The 23,046-nt window shown below is 36.6% G+C and overlaps 1 protein-coding gene, 1 long non-coding RNA gene and 5 other non-coding genes across 7 annotated transcripts; all 7 read right to left on the reverse strand.

Annotated features, from left to right (window-relative positions):
- Positions 1 to 1,255: 1,255 nt before the first annotated feature.
- Positions 1,256 to 4,163, reverse strand: LOC110878185. Its single transcript, XR_002557657.2, has 2 exons — positions 3,967 to 4,163; positions 1,256 to 1,584 (listed from the first exon to the last, which is right to left on the reverse strand). It is a non-coding gene; the product is annotated as an uncharacterized LOC110878185 (long non-coding RNA).
- Positions 2,623 to 2,695, reverse strand: TRNAK-CUU. Its single transcript has one exon. It is a non-coding gene; the product is annotated as a tRNA-Lys (tRNA).
- Positions 3,538 to 3,610, reverse strand: TRNAK-CUU. Its single transcript has one exon. It is a non-coding gene; the product is annotated as a tRNA-Lys (tRNA).
- Positions 4,164 to 8,679: 4,516 nt separating the features above from the next.
- Positions 8,680 to 8,752, reverse strand: TRNAK-CUU. The gene has a single exon. It is a non-coding gene; the product is annotated as a tRNA-Lys (tRNA).
- A 1,071-nt stretch (positions 8,753 to 9,823) lies between these two features.
- TRNAK-CUU lies at positions 9,824 to 9,896 on the reverse strand. The gene has a single exon. It is a non-coding gene; the product is annotated as a tRNA-Lys (tRNA).
- Positions 9,897 to 14,790: 4,894 nt separating this feature from the next.
- On the reverse strand, positions 14,791 to 14,863 carry TRNAK-CUU. Its single transcript has one exon. It is a non-coding gene; the product is annotated as a tRNA-Lys (tRNA).
- Positions 14,864 to 16,181: 1,318 nt separating this feature from the next.
- LOC110878183 (DEAD-box ATP-dependent RNA helicase 18) lies at positions 16,182 to 21,991 on the reverse strand. Its single transcript, XM_022126456.2, has 11 exons — positions 21,654 to 21,991; positions 20,322 to 20,558; positions 19,968 to 20,228; positions 19,795 to 19,874; positions 19,607 to 19,712; positions 18,721 to 18,834; positions 18,513 to 18,611; positions 18,343 to 18,432; positions 18,151 to 18,257; positions 17,252 to 17,395; positions 16,182 to 17,140 (listed from the first exon to the last, which is right to left on the reverse strand). Exons 1-11 carry the CDS (start codon positions 21,921 to 21,923, stop codon positions 16,870 to 16,872), a joined length of 1,779 nt encoding a protein of 592 aa, XP_021982148.1. The 5' UTR covers positions 21,924 to 21,991; the 3' UTR covers positions 16,182 to 16,869.
- Between the last annotated feature and the right edge of the window lie 1,055 nt (positions 21,992 to 23,046).

Below are 23,046 nucleotides of genomic sequence, written 5' to 3' on the forward strand. Positions count from 1 at the left end.
TATTTTTAAAAACTTGTATTCGTATTCGTTCCCAACCTGGTAATCCGAGAATTTGATCATAATGAAATTCCATACTTCGTACATATGTGTTATACATGCAATCAATCGTTAATTATGTGTTTACTTGCAAACTAATACTTGTTATACATTCGAAATGTCGTCCACACATTCACGATACGCAACTTATGCATACTTATGCGTTCTATACTCGAAAACATGTTGAATTGTGAAGTTATAGCATAAAATGATAAACAAACCAAAGTTCACGGGGCTAAATTGCAATAAAACAACTGATTTGGCTAAACAAGGCGTCGCGTCACGCGAAGTGTAACACCATAACAGTGTAAAACAACAAACCACTAATTTAATTAATTTCTTCATTATTATTTTAGTTTTCAATTATAAGGGTATTTTTGTAACTTTACACACACTTAACTGAATAAGTTAACTCCCATTCACTTTAGGGACTGTCCGAGTAACAAATAAGCAAACCACGGGGAGCAAACATGCTATTTTGAAAAGTTGGGGACTAAAAGTGAAAAAATGGAAAACCACAGGGACCATCCGGGCAATTAATTCTACCTTATATATATGTGGCAATTGCAGAAGAAAAAAGAACAACAGCGGGTAGTGCCCAAACCCACTGTCATATACCGATCGACCTTCTTCTTCACTGAATTCCGGCAAAAATTCTGACTTTATGTAAGTCCTTAAGTAAATCACTCATTTATAATGACGTTTGACGTACTTTTGTTTGTTGATTACATAGAATTTAGTTCTTTTCTATATGACCTAATCCGGCAGTGAAAAAAATGTATTGTATAATGATAAACAAATAACCCTTACAAATTTTTGCCTCCCATAAAATGAATTTTAAGTCCGCCACTGTTTGTGTATTAGAAATCCCAAGTTCAAACCCAATAACATGCAAAAATAATTCAGAGAAATGGTTAACCACCATCCATCAAATCCGGTTGGCGCGTAACATTGTGTCCGGTTTAGGTCCGACCGGTTCTGTCCCAGGAGGGTGGAGTTGATTTTTCTTGAGACATTGCCCATCCGTTCTAGCTTTTGGTGGCAATAGTCTTTAGGCTTTGGCCAAATGTTTTAGTGGTTTTAAAAATTTAGATACAAGTAACTTCGAACATTGGTGTTTGCAGAATTTTATAACATGGTCATCAAGACACAACATGCGTAAGACGGTTAAGGCTTAGGAGTAATCAAACTTCATTTGCCCAGAGAATAAAACCAACAATCACAAGAACAAAAAAATGTTGACCGCTGCTGAACATTTAGATCCTGTATGACCCTGAATCCAACGAACCATGTTCGGAAAAAGAAAACGAAAAAAGCGCCCACCGTGGGCTTCTGACTTTTAAGTAGAGTTAAAAGCGTTTTTATCATCGGTTAATTTTTTGATGCAACAGCTAAAAATAGATCAGACTACACTAAAATCCATGACAAATAAGAATTTTTCATTCATAACCTTCAAAGTATGGTGCAGCGGTAGGCATTAGAAAGAGGTGTCAATTTTGAAAGTTACTTCCACTGGTTTCCCATCATAGCCTCTTGAAGGCTGGCTACCTGCACAACGCACAACACAAGATGTAATTTATCTCAGAAGTTACTTCATCTATTAGCAATAAGTTATTTCAGGAGTTTCAGAAGGATCTATTAGCATTGCAAGAGGTGGACTGTGGAGCGACGTCTTTCTAGTTCTTATCATCCACAAACGCACGGTCAGAGACAGATGCTTAGAAAATTACTTGTGACGTATGTACTTTCATGAAGCAAACAATTGGGTAATATTTTTGGTTATATTTAGCAGAATTCTGGTAGTTATCATTCAGCTATTAGGTCCACATCTTTTGACAACATATATGGCCAACCTCCATCACTTCATCTTCCATATGCTTTCTAGTTTCTAGGTAATGGTGAAGTTCCTAAAATGTCTACTAGTATCCTGGACACCAAAGTTTTGAAAAGACATAATAGGACATGTGTTCAATGATTAGCTCAATAGAATTCTATTCTACCAAAGGATCCTACATGGGAATAGGGGTGTTGATAATATACGTATTTGGGTTTCAGGTTAGGGGCTGTTTGTTTACTCTTACTAATTCACCACTTAAATGGTTCAAACTGTTTGTTTCGCGAACAAATGTTTGAATGATTCAGTCATTTGCCTCTGAATGGTTAAGCATTATACCAAGTCTGAATGGTTAAGACCTCTTATCTGAATTGGTACATTTGTCTCTAAATAGTTAAGCATTATACTGGCTCTAAATGGTTCAGACCTTCTACCTTCTACTGGTTCAGCACTTAATGGTTCACACCTCTTACGGCTTCAGCACTTACTCATTCAGAAGTTGTCAAACAGCCCCTTACTCAGGTTTTGGACGTTTAAAGGTCTAAATGATGCAAATCCGATTTTGGATATGCGTTGGGTGAAATCGGGTCAGACGCGTTAATTGGGAACCGGAAAAATTGGCACGCCTATGGGAGAATGTAGAAATGATTGCTAGGAGGATTTTGCTTTTGCAGCAACACGCCAAATAACAACAGACTACAACAGAATGAGACTTGAACCCCCCGATCTCTACCAAAAAAAGAAAAAAAAAGCGCCCACCGTGGGGCTCGAACCCACGACCACAAGGTTAAGAGCCTTGCGCTCTACCAACTGAGCTAGACGGGCTTTTGATTTTTAAGTAGAATTAAAATTATTTTTATCATCGGTAAATTTTGATGCAACAGCTAAAAATAGATCAGTCTACACTAAAATCCATGACAAATAAGAATTTTTCATTCAAAACAAATCATAACCTTCAAATTATGGTGCAGTGGTAAGCATTAGGAAGAGGTGTCAATTTTGAAAGTTACTTCCACTGGTTTCCCATCATAGCCTCTAGAAGGCTACCTGCATAATGCACAGCACAAGATGTAATTTACCTTGTCCCACTAATTAGCTAGGTATTGATGGGGCCGTGGGTTTTCCGACAACGGTTCTCATGGTGAAAGAATTTTAAAAAGAGAGAGAATCATGCCTAAAAAAATAGAATATTTCATAATTTCGTTATGAATTAAAGAATGTAGACAAAAAATTCAAAGAATCTAGACATTGGCATTGGTCTTATGGTTTTAGCAATAAGTTACTTCAGGCGTTTCAGAAGGAAGAGGTTAATCCATGGTTGGGGCATTATTCACCCTTACCACTACGCATGGTCTTAGCGTTGCAAGAGGTTACTTAGGTTTTGGATGTTTAAAGGTCTAAATGATGCAAATCGGTTTTTGGGTATGGGTTTGTTCAGGACAGGTGAAATCGGGTCAGACGGGTTAATTAGGAACTGTTAAAATTGGCACGCTTGTGGGAGAATGTAGAAATGATTGCTAAGAGGATTTTGCTTTTGCATTTGATCCTCGAGGTCAAGGATCCTCTCAACTCTCAAGGAGGTAATGGTTCTATTAATAGACGCGTGATGCAAAATAAAAGTATTGCAGCAACACGTCTACCACACCAAGTAACCAAAACAAAACAAACGCCCACCGTGGGGCTCGAACCCACGACCACAAGGTTAAGAGCCTTGCGCTCTACCAACTGAGCTAGACGGGCTTTTGTCTAGTCTGTGTTGTTTATCAAAGATAGAGAATGATACAAACCTATTATGACTACATATCAGGTTAGGTCTCTATATACACACAGAGACATAAATTACACACTCCATGATCCAAGACCAAGTTATTTGTCACGTTGTAAAACTAACTAATAAATCTATATCAGTGTTTGATCTGGAACAGTTTGCTCTGACATTATCCACTAAATTAATTAAGCATTTTCATGACAGTTAACAGGGCTTCCAACGATATATTGTATTGATGTTGGATCCAACAACAATAGTTCATGTGATCACTTTAAATGGAAATGAGAAATGAAGGAACATGTAAATGCATAATTGAAGAACATAATACCTCTTGATTGAGATCAACATGATAGTGACCCTTGAATTTCTTCGCTGATCTTCAAAAACAACTACGGGTGCGTTAAATCGGTGATTGATGATGCATAATTCATCACACGATCTGGGTTTTGTTACACATTGGCCATTGGATTAGGCTCGAAAACCGGTCAACGACCTAGAAAGGGGATCCACGATTTGGGATGTGACGGATGTTCATGATGTGAATATGTCACGTGTAAATAAATAAAAAAAAAAAAAGGGTAAATTACTTTTTTGAGTCCCTGTGTTTTAGTGGTTTTAATTAGTTGAGTCCAAATGCAAAAAGTTTAATGACCTGAGTCCCTATAAGCATTTTCTTTAACCATTTGAGTCCTTTTGAGTCCAAATTTTAACCTTTTGAGTCCAATTTTTTGGACTCAAATCGTTATAAAATGAACAAAATTGGACTCAAAAAGTTATAAAATAAATGGCTAGGGACTCAGGGCGTTAAACTTTTGATTTTGGACTCAAGTGATTAAAACCACTAAAACACAGGGACTCAAAAAGTAATTTACTCTAAAAAAATCACCATTTCTCAACGGATTATATACGTGGGTACATTAAGATCAACCTTCAAAATTATTTTGTTTAACTATGCTAATAAAACTAAATGGCTTTTTGGCAACTTCTGAATACTTAAGTACTGAATCAGTAAGAGTTCTGAATCATTAAATGTTAAACCATTAAGAGTCAGTATAATGCTTAAGCGTTCAGAGACAAATGTCTGACCAATTCAGATTAGAGCTCCTAACCATTCAGACTCAGTATAATGCTTAAACATTCAGAGACAAATGTCTGAACCATTCAGACATCTGCTCGCGAAACAAACAGTCTAAACCATTAAGTGCTGAACAAGTAAGATGTCCAAACCATTAAGAGCCTCATTAAAAGGTAGACAAACAGACCCTAATATCGGAATGTAGGAAAAAATATGGATATATAGGTAATTTTAGAAAAACCACTTATGTTAACTTGTTTTTTAAAATCTTTTGTTTCTTAAACATTTATAACTTTTTTATATACTATTATTTTACTTGTTTTTTTTAATCTTTTGTTTCTTAAACGTTTATAACTTTTTTGTACACTATTATTTCACACACAAAAAAAAATTAATTGTATTAGACAATCAAGCAACATTTACTATATTGCCATATAAAAATAAAATTCCTAAAAAAATGTTTTATGTTCCCAAATTGTATATAACATTTTCGTGTTAGATTTTTTATACTAAACTTTTGTGCTTACTTTTTCTATTGTATTATTTGTGCTAGATTATTGTACTGTATTTTGAGAAAACAAAAGGTGAGAGATTGTTTTCTATGACCAAAATGTTCTTTTATACTAGTTATAAGCAGTGTTATATGTCATTTTTATCCCCGGTGGCTATGTGACTAGCTTTTGAATTAGGGGGCTCAGGACACTAGCCGAAATCCCATCAGGTAGCCTCTACCTGATAGGCTACACCGGGGCTGGTCACTCTTGTAGGGGTAATTGGTTGTGTATTGTGTGTGTTGATGAGAGACACAGACAGAGACATAAAGAATGTAGAAAGAGAATAGTGTAAAAGTGGTAGGCTCATTATTTAGGGTAGTGTTGACGCCTGTTAAGGTATTTTAGCATAATTGCGGGTAAAATGTGGCACAGCAGGATTGGAGGAGGTCAGGTTACCTTAACGTAGTGTCCATTCCCCCTTATAGTTAAAGTAAAAGTTACAATTACATTATACGGTTTTCACAAATCTTAACGTTTCATGGCTTTAAAAAATTCTTTTTGAACGGCTAATGTTGCTTTTTACACCAACATCCTAAATTATTTCTCCTTGTTCAGGTTTAAACTTAAGACTTCCACTCTTAGAGACATATACCTTTACCAAGTGGGCTAGCCTCACATTGGCTCATGGTTCTAAATGAACGCCCCTCCATAATTATATTAAGTGTATTACACGGGTTGAATAAATATAATTTTATATACTAAGTAATAAAAAAATACATGTTTAAAAACTCGTTGATTACACAGGTTGAATAAAACATGTGTATTTCACGAGTTGAATAAATACAATGCAATTGGTTAACATATGTAGTCGTCAAGACATGTTTTAGTATACTAAATAATAAAAAAAAGTTATATCTTTAAAAAAACCTCATATATTGTACAAGTTGAATAAATCAACCGTCACGTCGTCCCAAGCCACCCATTTCGTTTTTGCCGATCCGGAGTACCTCCCCATGAGAACTGCCTCCTTAATCTTTCCAACTCTTTTATAATTTGTGCGGGTGCCTTATATAAAGAAAAATAGTATGTCGAGAGAGAGTTCATAACCGACCTTATTAGTCTAATACGTCCACCAAAAGATACCGTGTTTGCTTTCCAAATAGATAGACGCTTGCGGAATGTGTCGACAACCGGCATCCAATTTTTTACCAAGTTCATGTTCGCCCCAACTTGAAGCTCGAGATACTTCAAGGGCATCGACCCAACCCGGCATTTTAGGAAAGACGCCATAATTTGAACGTGGCTATCCTCCACACCCACCCCAAATAGCTCACTTTTAGCGAGGTTTACACGGAAGCCGGTGGCAAGGTAGAAACATCTAAGAATTCTATTCAAATTCCGAGAGTTTTCATCCGACCATTCCCCTATAAAGACTACGTCGTCCACAAAGAGGAAGTGGGACACCAACGGGTCGTCCCCGAGACACGACAACCCACGAAACAAATCAAGAGCCCCTGCCTTTTAAGTACCCCCCCCCCACCCCCAATAGCGCTTCCATAGCAATGATGAACAAAAACGGAGAAATCGGATCTGCTTGTCTTAGGCCCCGATAACAATCGAACTCCAAGGTAGGGAACCCGTTAATAAGGACCGAGGCACAGGCGATAAAACAATTGCCATGATCCAACTTCTCCACTTGCTGGGGAAGTTCATTTGACTCAATATAGAGTCCAAAAAAGTCCAATTTAACGTGTCGTAAGCTTTCTCAATATCCACCTTGAAAAGCATGCCTTTCTTTTTAGTGCGCTTCAACCACGCCAGTATTTCGTTTAACATGAGTGGGCCATCCAAGATGCTCCTATTAGCTAGAAAAGTCGTTTGTTCCTCCGAGATAAGCTTTTGGATCACATCCTTCATTCTATTCACCAACACTTTAGAGATTACCTTATTTACACACCCAATGAGACTAATAGGCCGATAATCACCCAAACCTCCCGGATCGTTAACTTTTGGAATAAGGGCCAAGAATGAAGGTGTGCAACCCGGAATGATTGATGCATTCACAAAGAATTCGTCGAAAAGCTTGAAAAAATCATTTTGAATCCCATCCCAACATCTTTTAATAAAATGAAAATTAATTCCGTCTGGACCCAATGCTTTATCCCCATCACATTCCCATATGGCATTATTAATCTCCAATAAGGAGAACGGTTGAATGAGACAAGCCGCCTCCTCATCCGAGATTCGGTTGAGATTTGGGCAAACCAAAGACGGTCTTACAACCATTGGTTCCTTAAATTTATCGGAGAAAAAGTTAAAAGCAAAATCCTTAATCAACAGAGGAGAGGTGATCCAATCCCCATTTATCCTGAGCCCGGTAATCCGGTTATTGCTCGTGTTTGCATTAATATCTCCATGGAAAAAAGCCGTATTTTCATCCCCATTTGCCGCCCACCTAACCCTTGATTTTTGTTGGAGGTCCATAGACTTGAGCCTATCCGCCTCTAGTAAAAAAAAAATTTACACTCCATCCTTGCCTCCAACTCTTGTGGTAGTAAGCTCCTATTTTCGGCTAGAATTTCCAAAGAATCAAGTTCATTGAGTTTTTCCTTGTACACCCCACCCTTATCCCTTTTGTAATTCGCCACCCACTCCCTCGCCCGGTTTTTTACCCACTTTAATTTTGTTGCGAGCCTAAAATCCGCCGGCCCCTCAAAGATAAAAGTGTCACAACTACCCAGAATAAAATCCACCGTACCCGGAATCTCTAGCCAAGAATTAAAACCCTGCATGGAATATTCCCAAAATCCACTGGAATAGTAGATAAAAGGATGGGACAATGGTCGGACACAACATTAGATAGAGCCACCACTGACGCCTCCGGCCACTTGTTCATAAAACCCCGACACACCAAGAAACGGTCTAGTTTACTAAGCTTTAAACCATTATCCGAGTGGTACGTGAATCCCCCCCCCCCCCCCCCATTTGGTACTCAGCTAGATCTGCAAACTCAATCAAATTGTTAAAAAACGAAGCATTCAGAGCCACAAACTCTGAATTAAACATTTCCTCGGGGGACCTAACGTCGTTAAAATCCCCCAGGAATAACCACAATCCAAGATACAAGTTTTTCACTGCTATCAGATCTGTCCATAAAGTTGTCCTAGCAATTGGATCATTTTGGGATAAATGTTAACGACATTAATATCCTCGCCCGTAGCACATAAACTCCCAGAAACTAGGAGAAAGTTTATGTGCTCTACAACTCCTGATTTTACAAACACAGCCGGGTTCCACATAGAAAGGAGACCCCCGACCAACCATCTTCTTGAGACAAATGCAGAACTGGTCAAGCATAGTCTCAAAGCAAATCCTTGGTTTCAGTTCATTTTGTATACAGTACCTTTTTTAAGTTTTTGTACCTTTTTAGTGTTTTTTCATAAAAGCCTTAAATCAACAAAAAGAAAAAACGCGCCCACCGTGGGGCTCGAACCCACGACCACAAGGTTAAGAGCCTTGCGCTCTACCAACTGAGCTAGACGGGCTTTTGTTTCTCTTTGAAAGTGACGTTTTTGTCATTGGTTAACTTTGATGCAACAGCTTTATTTAGGACATTGGCTTTGGTGCTAAGAAACAAAAGAGCCATGGAATAAATAGATCAGACTGTACTCAAATCCGTCACGGAAAATAGAATCTTTCCTTAGTGTTATCAATGAGTTCTAACATTTAAGAAAAATAATCCATAAAAAACATAAAGATTGAACTGGTGGTGGAGTTACAACTTTTTAGTCGGGTCGTTCTTTTCCATGTTGGATAGAATTAGGGGTCAACTCATGTGTTTATTTACAAAAAGTACTTTATATATACTGATGACATGAGGTAAGCACTCCGCTAGTCCCTCTTGTTCCCACTTTGTTCCGACCATGGATTATTAAAATTAAAACCTAGACATTAATAAGAAAAATAACACTTGAGACTAAGAAATATTGTAAATTCATGGGCGGAACAAAAGTGGGACTGGCGGAATAAGAGGGACTGGCGGAGTGCTTACCTCATGTCATCAGTATATTGTAAATTCAGGTTACCGTCATGGTTAGATTATGTCTAGCGTATGTTGTTCATCAAAGATACAGCCTTTTATGATCTCAGATCACATCAGCTATAGGTTATGTCTCTATATACACACAGAAATATGCAAATTATACACTCCAGGATCCAGTTTATTTGTCACCCAAAGAGACAAGATCAAAAGAACTTGTATAACTAAACGTCTAAACTCACTTAAAATAAATCTACATCAATGTATGATCTAGAATTATATGCTGTGACATTATCACTAATTTAAGCACTTTCATGACAGTTAACAGAGCATCCAACAATAAATTGTATCATTGTCGGATCCAAGAACATGTAGATGCATAATTGAAGATTATACCTTTTTCTTGATCAAGATCAAAATCATAGTGACCCTTGAATTCTTCACTGATCTTCAAAAACAACTACGAGGGCGTTAGATCGGTGACTGATAGTTATAATCCATCACACGATCTGACTTTGTTCAACATTATCCATCGGATTAAGATCAACTCATTCGTTAAAAAACAAAAAGAAAAAAGCGCCCACCGTGGGGCTCGAACCCACGACCACAAGGTTAAGAGCCTTGCGCTCTACCAACTGAGCTAGACGGGCTTTTGTTTTTTAAATAGAGTTGAAGTTTTTTTTATCATGGGGATAAAAAGATCAGGCTACATAAATCTGTCACAAACAAAAAAAAAGGTAACTTCACTCAAAAAAGAGAATCGTGTCCAAAAGATAGAATCTTTCATCAGCAGCATGATCGGTGAGTTAAAACAATTAAGAAAAATAACCCATAAAAATTGAACCAGTGGCGGGGAGCTAGAACTTTTTAATCGGGTAGGTTCTTTTCCGTGTTGGATACAATTAGGGGTCAGTTAACTCATGTGTTTGTTTAGGAGAAGATACTTTATACATAAAAATCCAACAAATTCTAATGATCGGAGGTAAGTTGTCCGTCTTGATCCCACTTAGTTCCGCCCATGCCCCATGGATTAGAACATAGAAATATAAGAAAATTAACATTTGAAACTAATAACGACTGTAACTTCAGGTTAAGCACAGGTTAACGTCATCGATAGGTTATGTCTAGTGTATGTTGTTTATCAAAGATACACACCTATTATGATCTTATAGCATATCAGGGTTAGTTAATGTCTCAATATATACAAAAACATACAAATTATACACTCTGTGATCCAAGTTATTTGTCACCAAAAGAATCATGATCATAAACCTTGTAAAACTAAACTATTTTAAATCATCTATATCGATGTTTGATCTGGAATTATTTACTGCGACATTATCCACTTTTTTTAAACAGCCAACAAAAGCCCGGTCACCTAGGTAAACCCAATGGCAAAAAGCCACCCACACCCACACCCACACCCACAATCGCAAACGACCCGGCCCATCACCATTCCAGAGGAAACCCACCACCGGAAGCCTACTATGGTAAAACCCCTGGCTCATCCCAGAGCATTTTTGCTCCAGGCGAGACTCGAACTGAGGGCCTCTACTAAATTAAGCATTTTTCATGACAGTTGACAGGGCATCCAACAATAAATTGTATTGATGCTGGATCCAGCAATAGTTCGTGTGATAACTTTTAATGGAAATGAGAAATGAAGAAGATGTAAATGCATAATTGAAGAACATAATACCTCTTCATTAAGATCAACATGACAATGACCCTTGAATTTCTTCGCTGCGGGGGCGTTAAATCGGTGATTGATGATGATGCATAATTCATCACACGATCTGGGTTTTGTGGCCATCGGATTAGGATCGAAAACCGGTCAACGACCTGGAAAGGGGGATCCACAATTTGGAATGTGAGGGAAATTCATGATGTATTATAGGTGGTCTTAAACTTCTGTTTTGCTCTCTATGGTTTGATCACTTTAACGGTTTTCTCACACACCTTTAAAAATAGCCATTTTACTTTTTGATTTATTTAACTTATCTCCATTTCACTCCTCGCCTCTAACTCTGTCTAAAATGTTTGTTAAAGATAAGGGTATTATGGTAATTCTATAAATATGTATTTAAATTGATTTTTTTTAAAAATCATTATTAATTCCTTAAATCCATTTTTATGGTAATTACAATATTTAGACTCCAAATACTCCATAAATGCCAGTTTAATATCCCTATCACGTCCGGCACTACCTTTCTCCCCACTCCTCTGTTTCCCCGTCGCCGTCGTCACCACCATCGTCTCCGGCGACTCCTCCGCCGCAGCATTCAAAACTTCACCATATTCCTCCGATCTCACGGTCGCATAAGAACGGTTTTAAAAGGCACAAATCTAGTAAATTTGATGTACATGTATAAGCGAAAACTCGAGAAGGTGTAGAATGCACAAATCTGTAAAATTGTTGTTTCTGAAACACCCTTTCTCCTGCTGAAACACCCTATCACGTCCGGCACTACCTTCCTCCCCACTTAGGGATGGCAAAAAAACCCGAGCCCGACGGGTATACCCGAAACCCGACACAAATGGGACGGGTATACCCGATACCCGACGGGTATTGGGCCGGGTATGGGATTAATTTTAAAAATTTTCGCGGGTATGGGTCGGGTATGGGATTAGGTGATACCCGACCCGATTACCCGAAATCACATACCCGTTTACCCGAACTATATACCCGATCATATACCCGATTTTTTTTTTAATTTATACTTTTATTTCCATTAACCCTTGTTTATTAGTGATTTTTTTAGTATGTTCATAATGTAAAAAAAATAATTTTACCTTTAGTATATACATTTGATAATAGTATTTATATTTTGTATGTTGTGAAGTATATGCATGTGAGTGTATAAGTATTATAAACGTATTATTAATTTATGATAAAACTTATATGTATGTAATGTACATTTTTAATTTATAATAGTTGTTGTATAAATAAAATAATATAATAATTACAATAGTAAAAAAATGTATTTAGAAATCCGAACGTATATCTTTTAACAAACTAATGGGTAAACCCGATACCCGTGGGTATACCCGATACCCGACGGGTAATTACCCGACAAATACCCGACGGGTATTGGGTCGGGTATGGGACACGATTTTATAACCGGGTACGGGTATGGGATTACCAATACCCGACCCGAACCCGACCCATTGCCATCCCTATCCCCACTCCTCTGTTCCCCGTCGCCGCCGTCACCGCCGTCGTCTCCGGCGACTCCTCCGCCGCAACATTCAAAACTTCACCGTCTTCCTCCGTACATTCTCCAGCTTCCGCCACCGCTTCCAGTTTCGGTTCCGGTTTCGGTTCAACCAATGCGACGCCGTATTGCAGCGGCGGTTCGATAACCTTTCCGGCGAACCTCCGGTGAGTGATTTTCTGTTTCTTCTTTGATTTCTTATTGTTAATCTGTTCATTACTGGTTAAATTTTCTTCAAATGCTTCATTAGCTTGATGAATTAGCTCATTATTAGGTGACGTGTCCCGTTTAAACCAGTAATTAGGGTAACAATCGAAACAATCGCATTCGAAAACCGAAGATTTGTGAGAATTCGAACCTTTTTTCGGCGGCTGTGGTGGTGTTTGTACGAGGTGGTTGTGGCGGCAAGGGAAAGGGTAGGGGTGGTGGTGATTGTTTGCACTCTGCAAGTTGTGGTAGGAGAAGAAGCAGAGAGATGTGTTGTATTTTTGGAGTTGATAATAGAATAAAAAATTAAATACTTATATATAAATTTACTTATATATCCTTACTTTAACTAAAAATTTTAACTTAGTTATAGCCGTGGAGCAAATTGCGATAAAACCGAAACATCAGGGAGTAAAATGGCTATTTTTAAAGGATTGAGGCAAAACCGTTAAAACGACTAAACCACATGGAGCAAAACGGAAGTTTACTCTTTAGTATATTACTTTAAAAAGGAAAATCATAAAAAAGGGTAAATTAGTTGTTGAGCCCTGTGTTTTATAGGTTTTAAGTATTTGAGTTCAAAAGCAAAAAGTTTAACGTCCTGAGTCCCTATAAGCATTTTCTTTAACCATTTGAATTCAAATTTTTAACTTCGTTTGAATTTTCTGTTACTTTTTATTAAAAGAATAAAATACTCTTTTTTATTATTATTATTAATAATAATAATATTATTATTATTATTATTATTATTATTATTATTATTATTACACAGTGAACACTTCCTCCTCTCTCTCTCTCTCTCTCTCTCTCTCTCTCTCTCTCTCTCTCTCTCTCTCTCTCTCTCTCTCAACCACATCACCACCACCACCACCACCATTATCCATCCTGTCATTAATCAACAACAGTCAACCAAATACAGAACACCACATCTTCCCAATTGTGCATCAACATAAAAAAAACAATAATCGATCCTGATTCATGAAGATAATGGTAGACTAAACAATAATCGATCCTGATTCATAAAGCCCTAATTTGAATTAATAACATCGACAATCAACACCTGTTTTAAGAGAGAGAAAGAGGGATGAGAGATCTCGTTGCAGCAGCCGACAAGGTTGAGCCCTGGCTCAGCGATGAAGTGGTCCAGCAAAGTTAGGTTAAAGTCGCCGGGAACTGAGAACACGTCGGAGACTCCGATCTGGACAAGGCGGCGAGCGAGGTGGCGGCCGAGTGTGGCCTCACTAGAGTTGAAGGGGACGGTCGACGCCGTTGTGGCTGTTGTCAGTTGTTAACAAGATGTTTTATAGAAATATAAAAAGTGCGTTTGATTAAGTAACTGGTCACTTAAACTGAAAATTAAAATAAGAAAAGAAACACACAAAAATGCAAGATACTTATAATCGGGTTGTAATGATAGGAAACAATCAACCTCTTTCGTTTAGGTAGGTTGGTTTGTCAGTTGTTAACAAGATGTTTTAATGAAATATTCGACATAACCGACCTAAGTGGAATCGGCACGATCAACGAATACCTGATAACTTGACCCGTGATTAACTCAATCAATCAGTAACTCAAAAATAAATATGATTCTAAGATGTCACGTTCGATGAACATTTAGATGTTTTAATATAAATATCATTCATCAAAGAAAGTTGAGCAATAAAAGGATCAAAACTTAAACATGTTTGTGATCATTGAACGTTTGTCCAAACATACTGCCTTGTGTATGCGAAACCCAACAACTCCAACAACCCATTGCTTTAATTAAATCAAATCTGATGATCTTTCTTTTAAGAAATCCAAATCTGAAGACTCATTTTACATAAAACTTTTATCCAGAAACCGAAAGGGACGGAACTAGCGTCTCTTTTTGTCATAAGTTTTTAAAAAACCATCTTGACCCTCTTGAGTGATTGTTTTTCATGGTCACCTTCTCAAAACTGCATCATTTCTCTTAATTGCTAAAGCAGTTGGTACTTCGCGACCAACCAAGCAAATCCTTGGTTCCAGTTAATTTGCATATTCTCTCTTACATAGTACCTATATTTTTAGTTTTTCAAAAAAACAACAGATTTGTTAAGATAAAACCGCTGAGATGATTAATATTGAAAAATAAAAAAGTCGCCCACCGTGGGGCTCGAACCCACGACCACAAGGTTAAGAGCCTTGCGCTCTACCAACTGAGCTAGACGGGCTTTTGTTACCCTTTGAAAGTGATGTTTTTGTCATTGGTTAACTTCTATGCAACAGCTAAAAATAGATCAAGCTACACTAAATTCCATCACAAACAAAGAATTTTCATTCAAGAAAAGAATCTTAACCTTCAAGGTGTGGTACATGACTACACGGTGGTATGAGTTCAAATTTTGCTTTCAATGGTTTTATTATGTAACCTCTTGAAGGTCACCTGTACAGCAAAAGATATAATTCACCTTATCTCATTGATTAGCTAGGCATTGACGGCCCTGTGAGTTTTCCTACAATGATTCTCATGGTAAAAAAAGAGAGAGAGGGAATCATGTCTTAAAAAATAGAATCTTTCATCATGAATTTAAAGAATCTAGACAAAAAGTTCAATAAACCTAAAGGTAAACATAAAGATTGAAACAAATATCAAAATTGACGATTAATAAATACTGTAAATTCTGGCTAAGCCCAGTTTATGCCTGGTTGAATTCCTTCACAATTTGAAAGTAATGTTAAATTCTATTGTAAGAAGAAATTTTGGGGGAATTTAATATTATTTCCATCTTGATTCATTTTTCACCAAAGACATCAAGAACGGAATTCAGATTATAATTCTAACATTAACTACGAACCAAACACATCGGTCAATGTCTATACACTGATGTTTGATCTGAAACTGTTTATATCTTTTGAAATAAAACTGCATCGATGGTGGATCTCAACAGTGATTACTTTTTATGGCGAATTTATATAGCAAGAATTCAAGAACATGTAACTGCATAATTGAAGATAATACCTTTTGATTAAGATCAACATAATAGAGAACCTGTAACTTCTTCCCAGATCTTCAAAAACAACTAGGGGGGCGTTAGCCATTTTTCTCGATGGGTTATATTCTTATGTTATAATACAAATTTTGATGGATGCAAGAGTTGTATAATCGGTCATGGAGGATCCGTATCAGTTACCACCCAGTAGAGTTGAACACTAAAAGATAATCAAAACGTAAAGATCACCAGTTTATCCAGGCACGATGCATTTTGTAGGCAAAACCCAAGTGCATCGGATCATCTTCGTCCAACAACCAAAACAAAAGACAGATTCAACAACTCTAAACAACCGGTTGCTTCAACTAAATAAAATCGGGTGAAGTTTTTGATGTTTGTGAGGTTCAGGAGATAGGGAGTGTTTGTAGATGTTCAGGAGACCCACGACGAACAAGACTTCACATAGTAAAAAAAATGCAACGAATTATGAGAGACGTTTTTGATGCTTCTAATTGACGGCACTGAAGCGATCTTTAAAGGAATCCATATCTAAAGACCCTTTTTAGATCAAACTTTGAACCAAAAACCGAACAGGGTATAACCAGCATCAGTACAGAACTGATTTGGCTCATCTCTTCACATAGATTAATCCATATCCTATGTAGTTAATATCCCGATATATCAGTGATATGTCGGTTATCGGTCCTCTGCCGAGATAGCGGTACAAAATATTGGTCAGAATATCGGTACCGATAATATCAGCGATATTGTCCGATATGGGACCGATATTTGATCGATAAATCAACGATTTTCCCGATATCAGTACCATTCTTCTTATTTCTACCGTTCATTTTTCTATTAGTGTTTTAAGTCTTAGTCAGTTCTTACTTGTTACAATTGTTAGTGTTAAATTGCTATATATATAAATTGAGCATGATATTAAAATTACCGATATCCCACCGCGATAACCGATATCTCAAATATCGGTCCTTCACCAATATCCGATATTTTACCGCATTAACTACTTAGTCCATATCCATAATATTAATATAAAAAAAAAACAAAAAACTAGTGACAAAAGCTTAGTAAAAACAAATACTATCTTGACCTTCTTAGCGACAGCTTCTTCACAGTTACCGCCTCAAAACGGCATCATCTCTCTACCTGCTACTGCAATTGGTCCTAGTACTTCTTAAACCCGACCAACCATCTTCTCCAGAAAAATATACAACTGGTCAAGCATAGTCTCAAAGCAAATCCTCAGTTCCAGTTAACTTTGCATATTCGCTTTCATTAATAGTGCCTTTTTTTAGTTTCTTCAGAAGACGATATTCTCTAGTAAGTTCTTCATCATCCTCAGCGGACTGTATAGCGCGTCTTTTCTTGGCCGTTCGCTTCTTCATGACGGTAACAGTGTTCTTCGCTTTGTCTTTAGCCTTGTGAGTCTTTGCTTCTTGCTGCTTCACTTCTTTCTTCACCTGCAAGTTTTTCTTTCTTTGTTTTTCCCTGTTTTTATCCCTAGAACAACAAAAACGTAAAATATTACTCCTAAGCGAAGCTAATATCCCTTATATTTGTTTTTATACATATTAACAGCATGGAAAGAAGTAATTAACTCAACAAACTTACTTGAACTTGATCTCCGCCAGATTTAAATCTTCAACAGCGATAAAACCGTCAGTCGAAAGTGAGTTTTGCTTTACCTCCGACATCGACGGTAGCTGTAATAAGCCATATCCCATGCCTAATTTTCCGATCTCTAGATCTTTCCATCTGATTACATGGAAATCGCAATATCAGACCAAAAAGGTACATGCGTCACACACATGATGGAGCCTGTAAACGAACCGAACGTTCATGAACTGTTCGTGAACTTGTTCGGCGGGAAGTTCGTTTATGTTCGTTTACTTAATAAACGAACATGAAGAAAATTTTTTGTTCATTATATTAAACAAACGAACAAGGACAAGTGTTTTCTTCATTCATTTATGTTCGTGAACATCTGTTTATGTTCGTTTATTTACATTTGTTTATGTTTGTTCGTTAATTGTTCGTTTCAATTTAAATACATAAGTAGTTATATTTATAAAAATATTAAACATAAAAGAAACTTCCTAACTACATATATGAATATAACTAATTGGCAATTGGGCTTTATAGTAATAAAAATGGGGTTTCCAATGGAAATTATCGCAATTAGTCACTAATTTATATAAAAAATATATTATGTTCGTTTATGTTTTAGTAAATTGTGTTCGTTTATGTTCCTTCAATTATGTTCATTTGTATTGTTTATTACTTGTTAAATTATCTTCGTTTGAGTTTGTTTATGTTCGTAAACTGTTCGTTTAGGTTTTAAACGAACACGAACATGCATATTTTCTTAATAAACGAACATGAACAAAAAAATGTGTTCGATTATATGTTCGTGTTCGGTTAAAGTTAAATGAACGAACATGAACATGCCTCTGTTTGTGTTTGTTCGGTTCATTTACAGGCCTATGGAGCATATAGAAATTAAATATAACCTGAGAATGAAATTGCAGTAATGCTCTTTATAAGCACGAATGTAGGAGACAAACGCTCTTAGTCCTTTTTCCATGACATCACGATCCTTTTGTGCAGCAGCACGCAACTGAACACAGCAATTGTGTTTTAAAAAAATGAGGGTAAAAAGGTCATTTTGTAAAGTTCTTAAAATATACAGAGGTGATACTTACGTGAGGAACCACATCAAGTGCCTCTTCGGAGCACATACTCTCTTCTATTGGAATCCTTTTAATACGCAAAAACTCTACATACGCTTCCTCCTACAAGAAATATTGGTTGTGTTTAATGATTAATCTCAAACAGATCAACTCTATGAATGAACAAGAATTAAACTCGAAACCTTTGGTAAAAGAAAAACAATGGCGCTTCCTTGTCGTCCTAATCTAGCGGTCCGGCCAACTCTATGAATGAACACATTAGGATCCTGAGGCAGGTCATACTGCACGCAACAAATTATATATCGGAAAATGCCATACAGCCGAAATCCTAAATCTTTTTGTTCAAATGAATAATTAATTAATTGATTGAAATGATTCTGGTAGTGTGACCTGCACTATGCAATCGACGCCTGGAATGTCGAGTCCACGTGCTGCAACATCAGTGCACAGAAGAATGCCACCCGAAAGAGATGTAAATGACGCTAAAGCTTTCTCCCTTGCTGACTATCAAAGATAATACGAAGTGTAAGATTATAAATATTATAAAAGGTTGCCCTTTTAACGATTAACCGGTTTTAAATCTTCATACGTTGTATCATCGTCTCTAGGCTTGTAAACAAACCGAATGTTCATGAACTGTTCGTGAACTTGTTCGGCAGCAAGTTCTTTTATGTTCGTTTATTTAATAAACGAACAAACATGAACACAATTTTTTGTTCATTTGATTAAACTAACGAACATGAACACACATTTTGTTCATTCATTTATGTTCATGAACGTCCGTTTATGTTCGTTCATTTGTGTTCGTTTATGTTAGTTTATTTACATTTGTTCATGTTTGTTCGTTTCATTTTAAAAACATGAGTAATTTAGTTTTATATAAATACTAGAAATAAAAGGAACTTTCTAACTGCTTAATCTAACTAATTGGTAATTGGGCTTTCTGGTAATAATAATGGTTTTCCAATGGAATTTATTGTAATTAATCACTAATTTATAAAAAAAAATTACTTTATGTTCGTTTATGTTTAGTAAATTATGTTCATTTATGTTTCTTCGATTATGTTCATTTGTGTTGTTTATGGTTTGTTAAACTATGTTCATTTAAGTTTGTTTGTTTGTTTATGTTCGTTTACGTTCGTGAACTGTCCGTTTAGGTTTTAAATGAACGAACATAAACGAACACGAACATGCACACTTTCTTAATAAATGAACATAATGTGTTCGATTACATGTTCGTGTTCGTTCGGTTCATTTACAGAACTAATCGTCTCACCTGCTTCATCTTCCCATGAAGAGAAATTAAAGGCAACCCTTTTAAAGCGGCAAGACGTGGAAGTACAACTCCCCAATAGTCAACACACGCACAAGTCATGAAGTAGCTGCACACAAAAATCATTTCATAATTACTTTATATTTTATCGAATAGTTTCTTTATTAAAAAGCATATGATAACAAACTCACACTATCATCTTTTTCGACTTATTCTTAATAAAGAAGTCTACTAGCTGTGACGACTTCTTATCCGCTTCACATTTGATAAACTGCAATTTACAACATTACAAGAACTATAACTTGTTACGAATATGACCATATGAAACAACTTCTAAAATATGAAACTTTGGGTGCATACATGCCTCAATATGTAGACCTGAAGGTGTTTTTGAGGAGGTCGGGTGCTCTGATGAAGAAGAACATCCTAACGATTTAGTCTCTGCACGAACTTCAACCCTAACGGGGTTCCTCAATCCTGCTTTCGCTAGTTCTTCAACTGCGTCAGTTTGAGTGGCTGAAAAAAGACCGGTTCTACGTAGCTTCGGTAAGCACGAAATTATCGAGTTAATCTGCTTCTGGAACCCCATATCCAGTAGTCTATCAGCTTCATCCAAAATCAAAATCTGCAAACCCGAAATACCGTTGTTGAATCGACTTTTCTAATAGAAAACTATAGTCTAAACACCAATGGAGCTTAAAATTATTATGATAATGACCTCAAGGTTACGGAAATCCAAGATATCCATGCGATCCATTATGTCGTGTAGTCTACCGGGTGTACCTATTAACAAATTAGCTCCTTCATCTTCTATTTTCTTCATGTCTGATTTAACTTCTGATCCTCCGACAAGGAGCACCGGCTTAATATCGGAAAGCGATGAAATAAACGGTTGTGCAACATGGAATATTTGTGATGATAACTCTCTTGTTGGAGATATGATGATCCCCAAGACCTGTAACAATTAAACACATAATCCATTATCTATGTAGTTAATATCTTGGTTTAAAAAAGCGCGAAGCGCTCCGAAGCGTTTTGGTTCCAAAAGCTTTAAGCGAAGCTTCAAGCGCGAAGCAAGAGCTTCACGTATACGAAGCGCTCAAAACTAAAAAAAATATATATATATTGTACACATCAATATGACCTATTCTACTTGTTAATCAATAACAAACACAAAAACATGATTAAAAAACACACTTAACACATAAAAAACATAGTTAAAACATAAATTAAAGTCGAGGGTAAAGAAACAGGCCTCATTTAACCCTATTTAAAGACTGTTGGGCTTAAAAAATGGCCCAAATGTGACCTGATTGGGCTGAAGCGTCGCTTCAAACCATCATCGCTTCGCGCTTAAAGCTCGCTTCACAGCGCTTCACGTAATGCAACGCTTCAGACCAAAAAAAGCGATGTTTCCAGCGCTTCAGCGCTTCACGCTTAAAGCGCGCTTTTTTAAACACAGGTTAATATCCCGATATATCAGTGATATATCGGTTATCAGTCCCCCGCCGAGATAGCGGTACAAAATATTGGTCAGAATATCAGTACCAATAGTATCAGCGATATTGTCCGATATTTGATCGATAAATCACCGATTTTCCCGATATCAGTACCATTCTTCTTATTTCTACCGTTCATTTTTCTTCTTATTGCTGCTATTAGTGTTTTAAGTCTTAGTCAGTTCTTACTTGTTACAATTGTTAGTGTTAAATTGCTATATATATACATTTAGCATGATATTAAAATTACCGATATCCCACAGCGATAACCGATATCCCAAATATCGGTCCTTCACCGATATCCGATATTTTACCGCATTAACTACTTAGTCCATTATCCACCTTATGTCCAATTTCTAAAAATAGAAACTTGATTCCTTCAATATAAACAACAATTGTTGGAAGCATAGAAATTTTGTTGATTGTATTCATAATCGATAAGAAACTAACATCAAATTCATGATCAGCATTCAGTTATTAACAGTTCTTCACCAACAAAATCAATAAGTTTAAGGTAACTTTAAATGAAGTGAATAAATGTATAAAATAACCTGGTGAGGTTTAACAGAAGTTGTGCGGCGGAGTATTTCAACGAGCGGAACAACAAACGCTAGAGTTTTACCGGAACCAGTGGCGGCGTCGACGGCGACGTCCTTGTAGCTGCACAGCAAGGGTATAGTGGCGGCCTGAACCGGAGTGCAGAACTCAAATCCAGAAGAAGTTAAGGCGTCAAGGACTTCGGCGGAAAGCGGGGGATTGAGGTCGGAGAAACGAGTGTCGGTTAATGCTCTGTTAGGGTTTGAAGATTCAGTTGACGCCATTGAAGCTAACGGCGGTGGAGAAGAAGAAGAAGCAAGGGTTTGGGGGTTATTATAGAATAAAGACAATTAACATATAACAATGGGTTGGTTTGGACTTTTAATACAAGAACAGGGGTTGATTTGGACTACATATTAGTTTTTCTGTTCCATACCTGTTCTAATCCGAATAAAAGTGGCCATTTTTTAAACAACCCGTGAACTTATTTTGACCCAAACATCTTCTAAGCTAAACTCATTCTAACTCGAATCAAAATGGCCATTTTATTAAAATGACCAATTGTGTTGTACGAATTCTCCGAAGTCCCCACTGAAACATAAGCCTATAACCTGATTTAAGCATTTTTAAATTTACACGGTCGTTTTCTCCCAAACACCGTAATAATCCCCGTTTCTCTCCGAAACATATTTATATCATCAAAACTGTTTCCTTCCCGAAACATATTTATATCAATCAAAACCATATATTTTCCACGAAAATATACATTTAATATAATCAAAGGTATGTTTTATACAAAAACATATTTAATCCTTTTTAAGGCGTGTTCTTCCCCCAAAACAGTATATAAAACAGTAAAAGAGGGGGGTTTTAGTGACACTCACCTTTGGGTGCGTATTATATTAGCACAATCCCACAATTGATCTACACGTTCTAATTTCCATAGGCACGATTTAATAATCAACATTTCACAAAATACCTAAGTTTCTCCAATACTTAGAATTTTCACATAACTTGGAGATTTTCTCGGAAAGTCATTATTTTTGACTATGTTGGCGTATTTATATATATGCGTTCATATATATATTAAAATATTTGCGACTCGAATGATTTTATTGGTGACCCTCACTATATTATATCCGTTATCACACCCGTTTATAAGCAATATATCTATGATTTGCACTTCGTAATATATATATATATATATATATATATATATATATATACATAAACGTGTACACATTATCAATATCGTAATATATGTATCTCGTCAACTTATATATTTTACCATTTTTAAAACATTTATATATGAAGTAACTTATTAAGTTAACCTATGTATCATTTTCATGCTCGACAAATAAGTTACATATTTAATGTGACTTTACCGATGTTACCATTTTAAACACA

This window comes from Helianthus annuus, chromosome 9 (assembly GCF_002127325.2).
Source record: "Helianthus annuus cultivar XRQ/B chromosome 9, HanXRQr2.0-SUNRISE, whole genome shotgun sequence".
Taxonomy (NCBI): domain Eukaryota; kingdom Viridiplantae; phylum Streptophyta; class Magnoliopsida; order Asterales; family Asteraceae; genus Helianthus; species Helianthus annuus.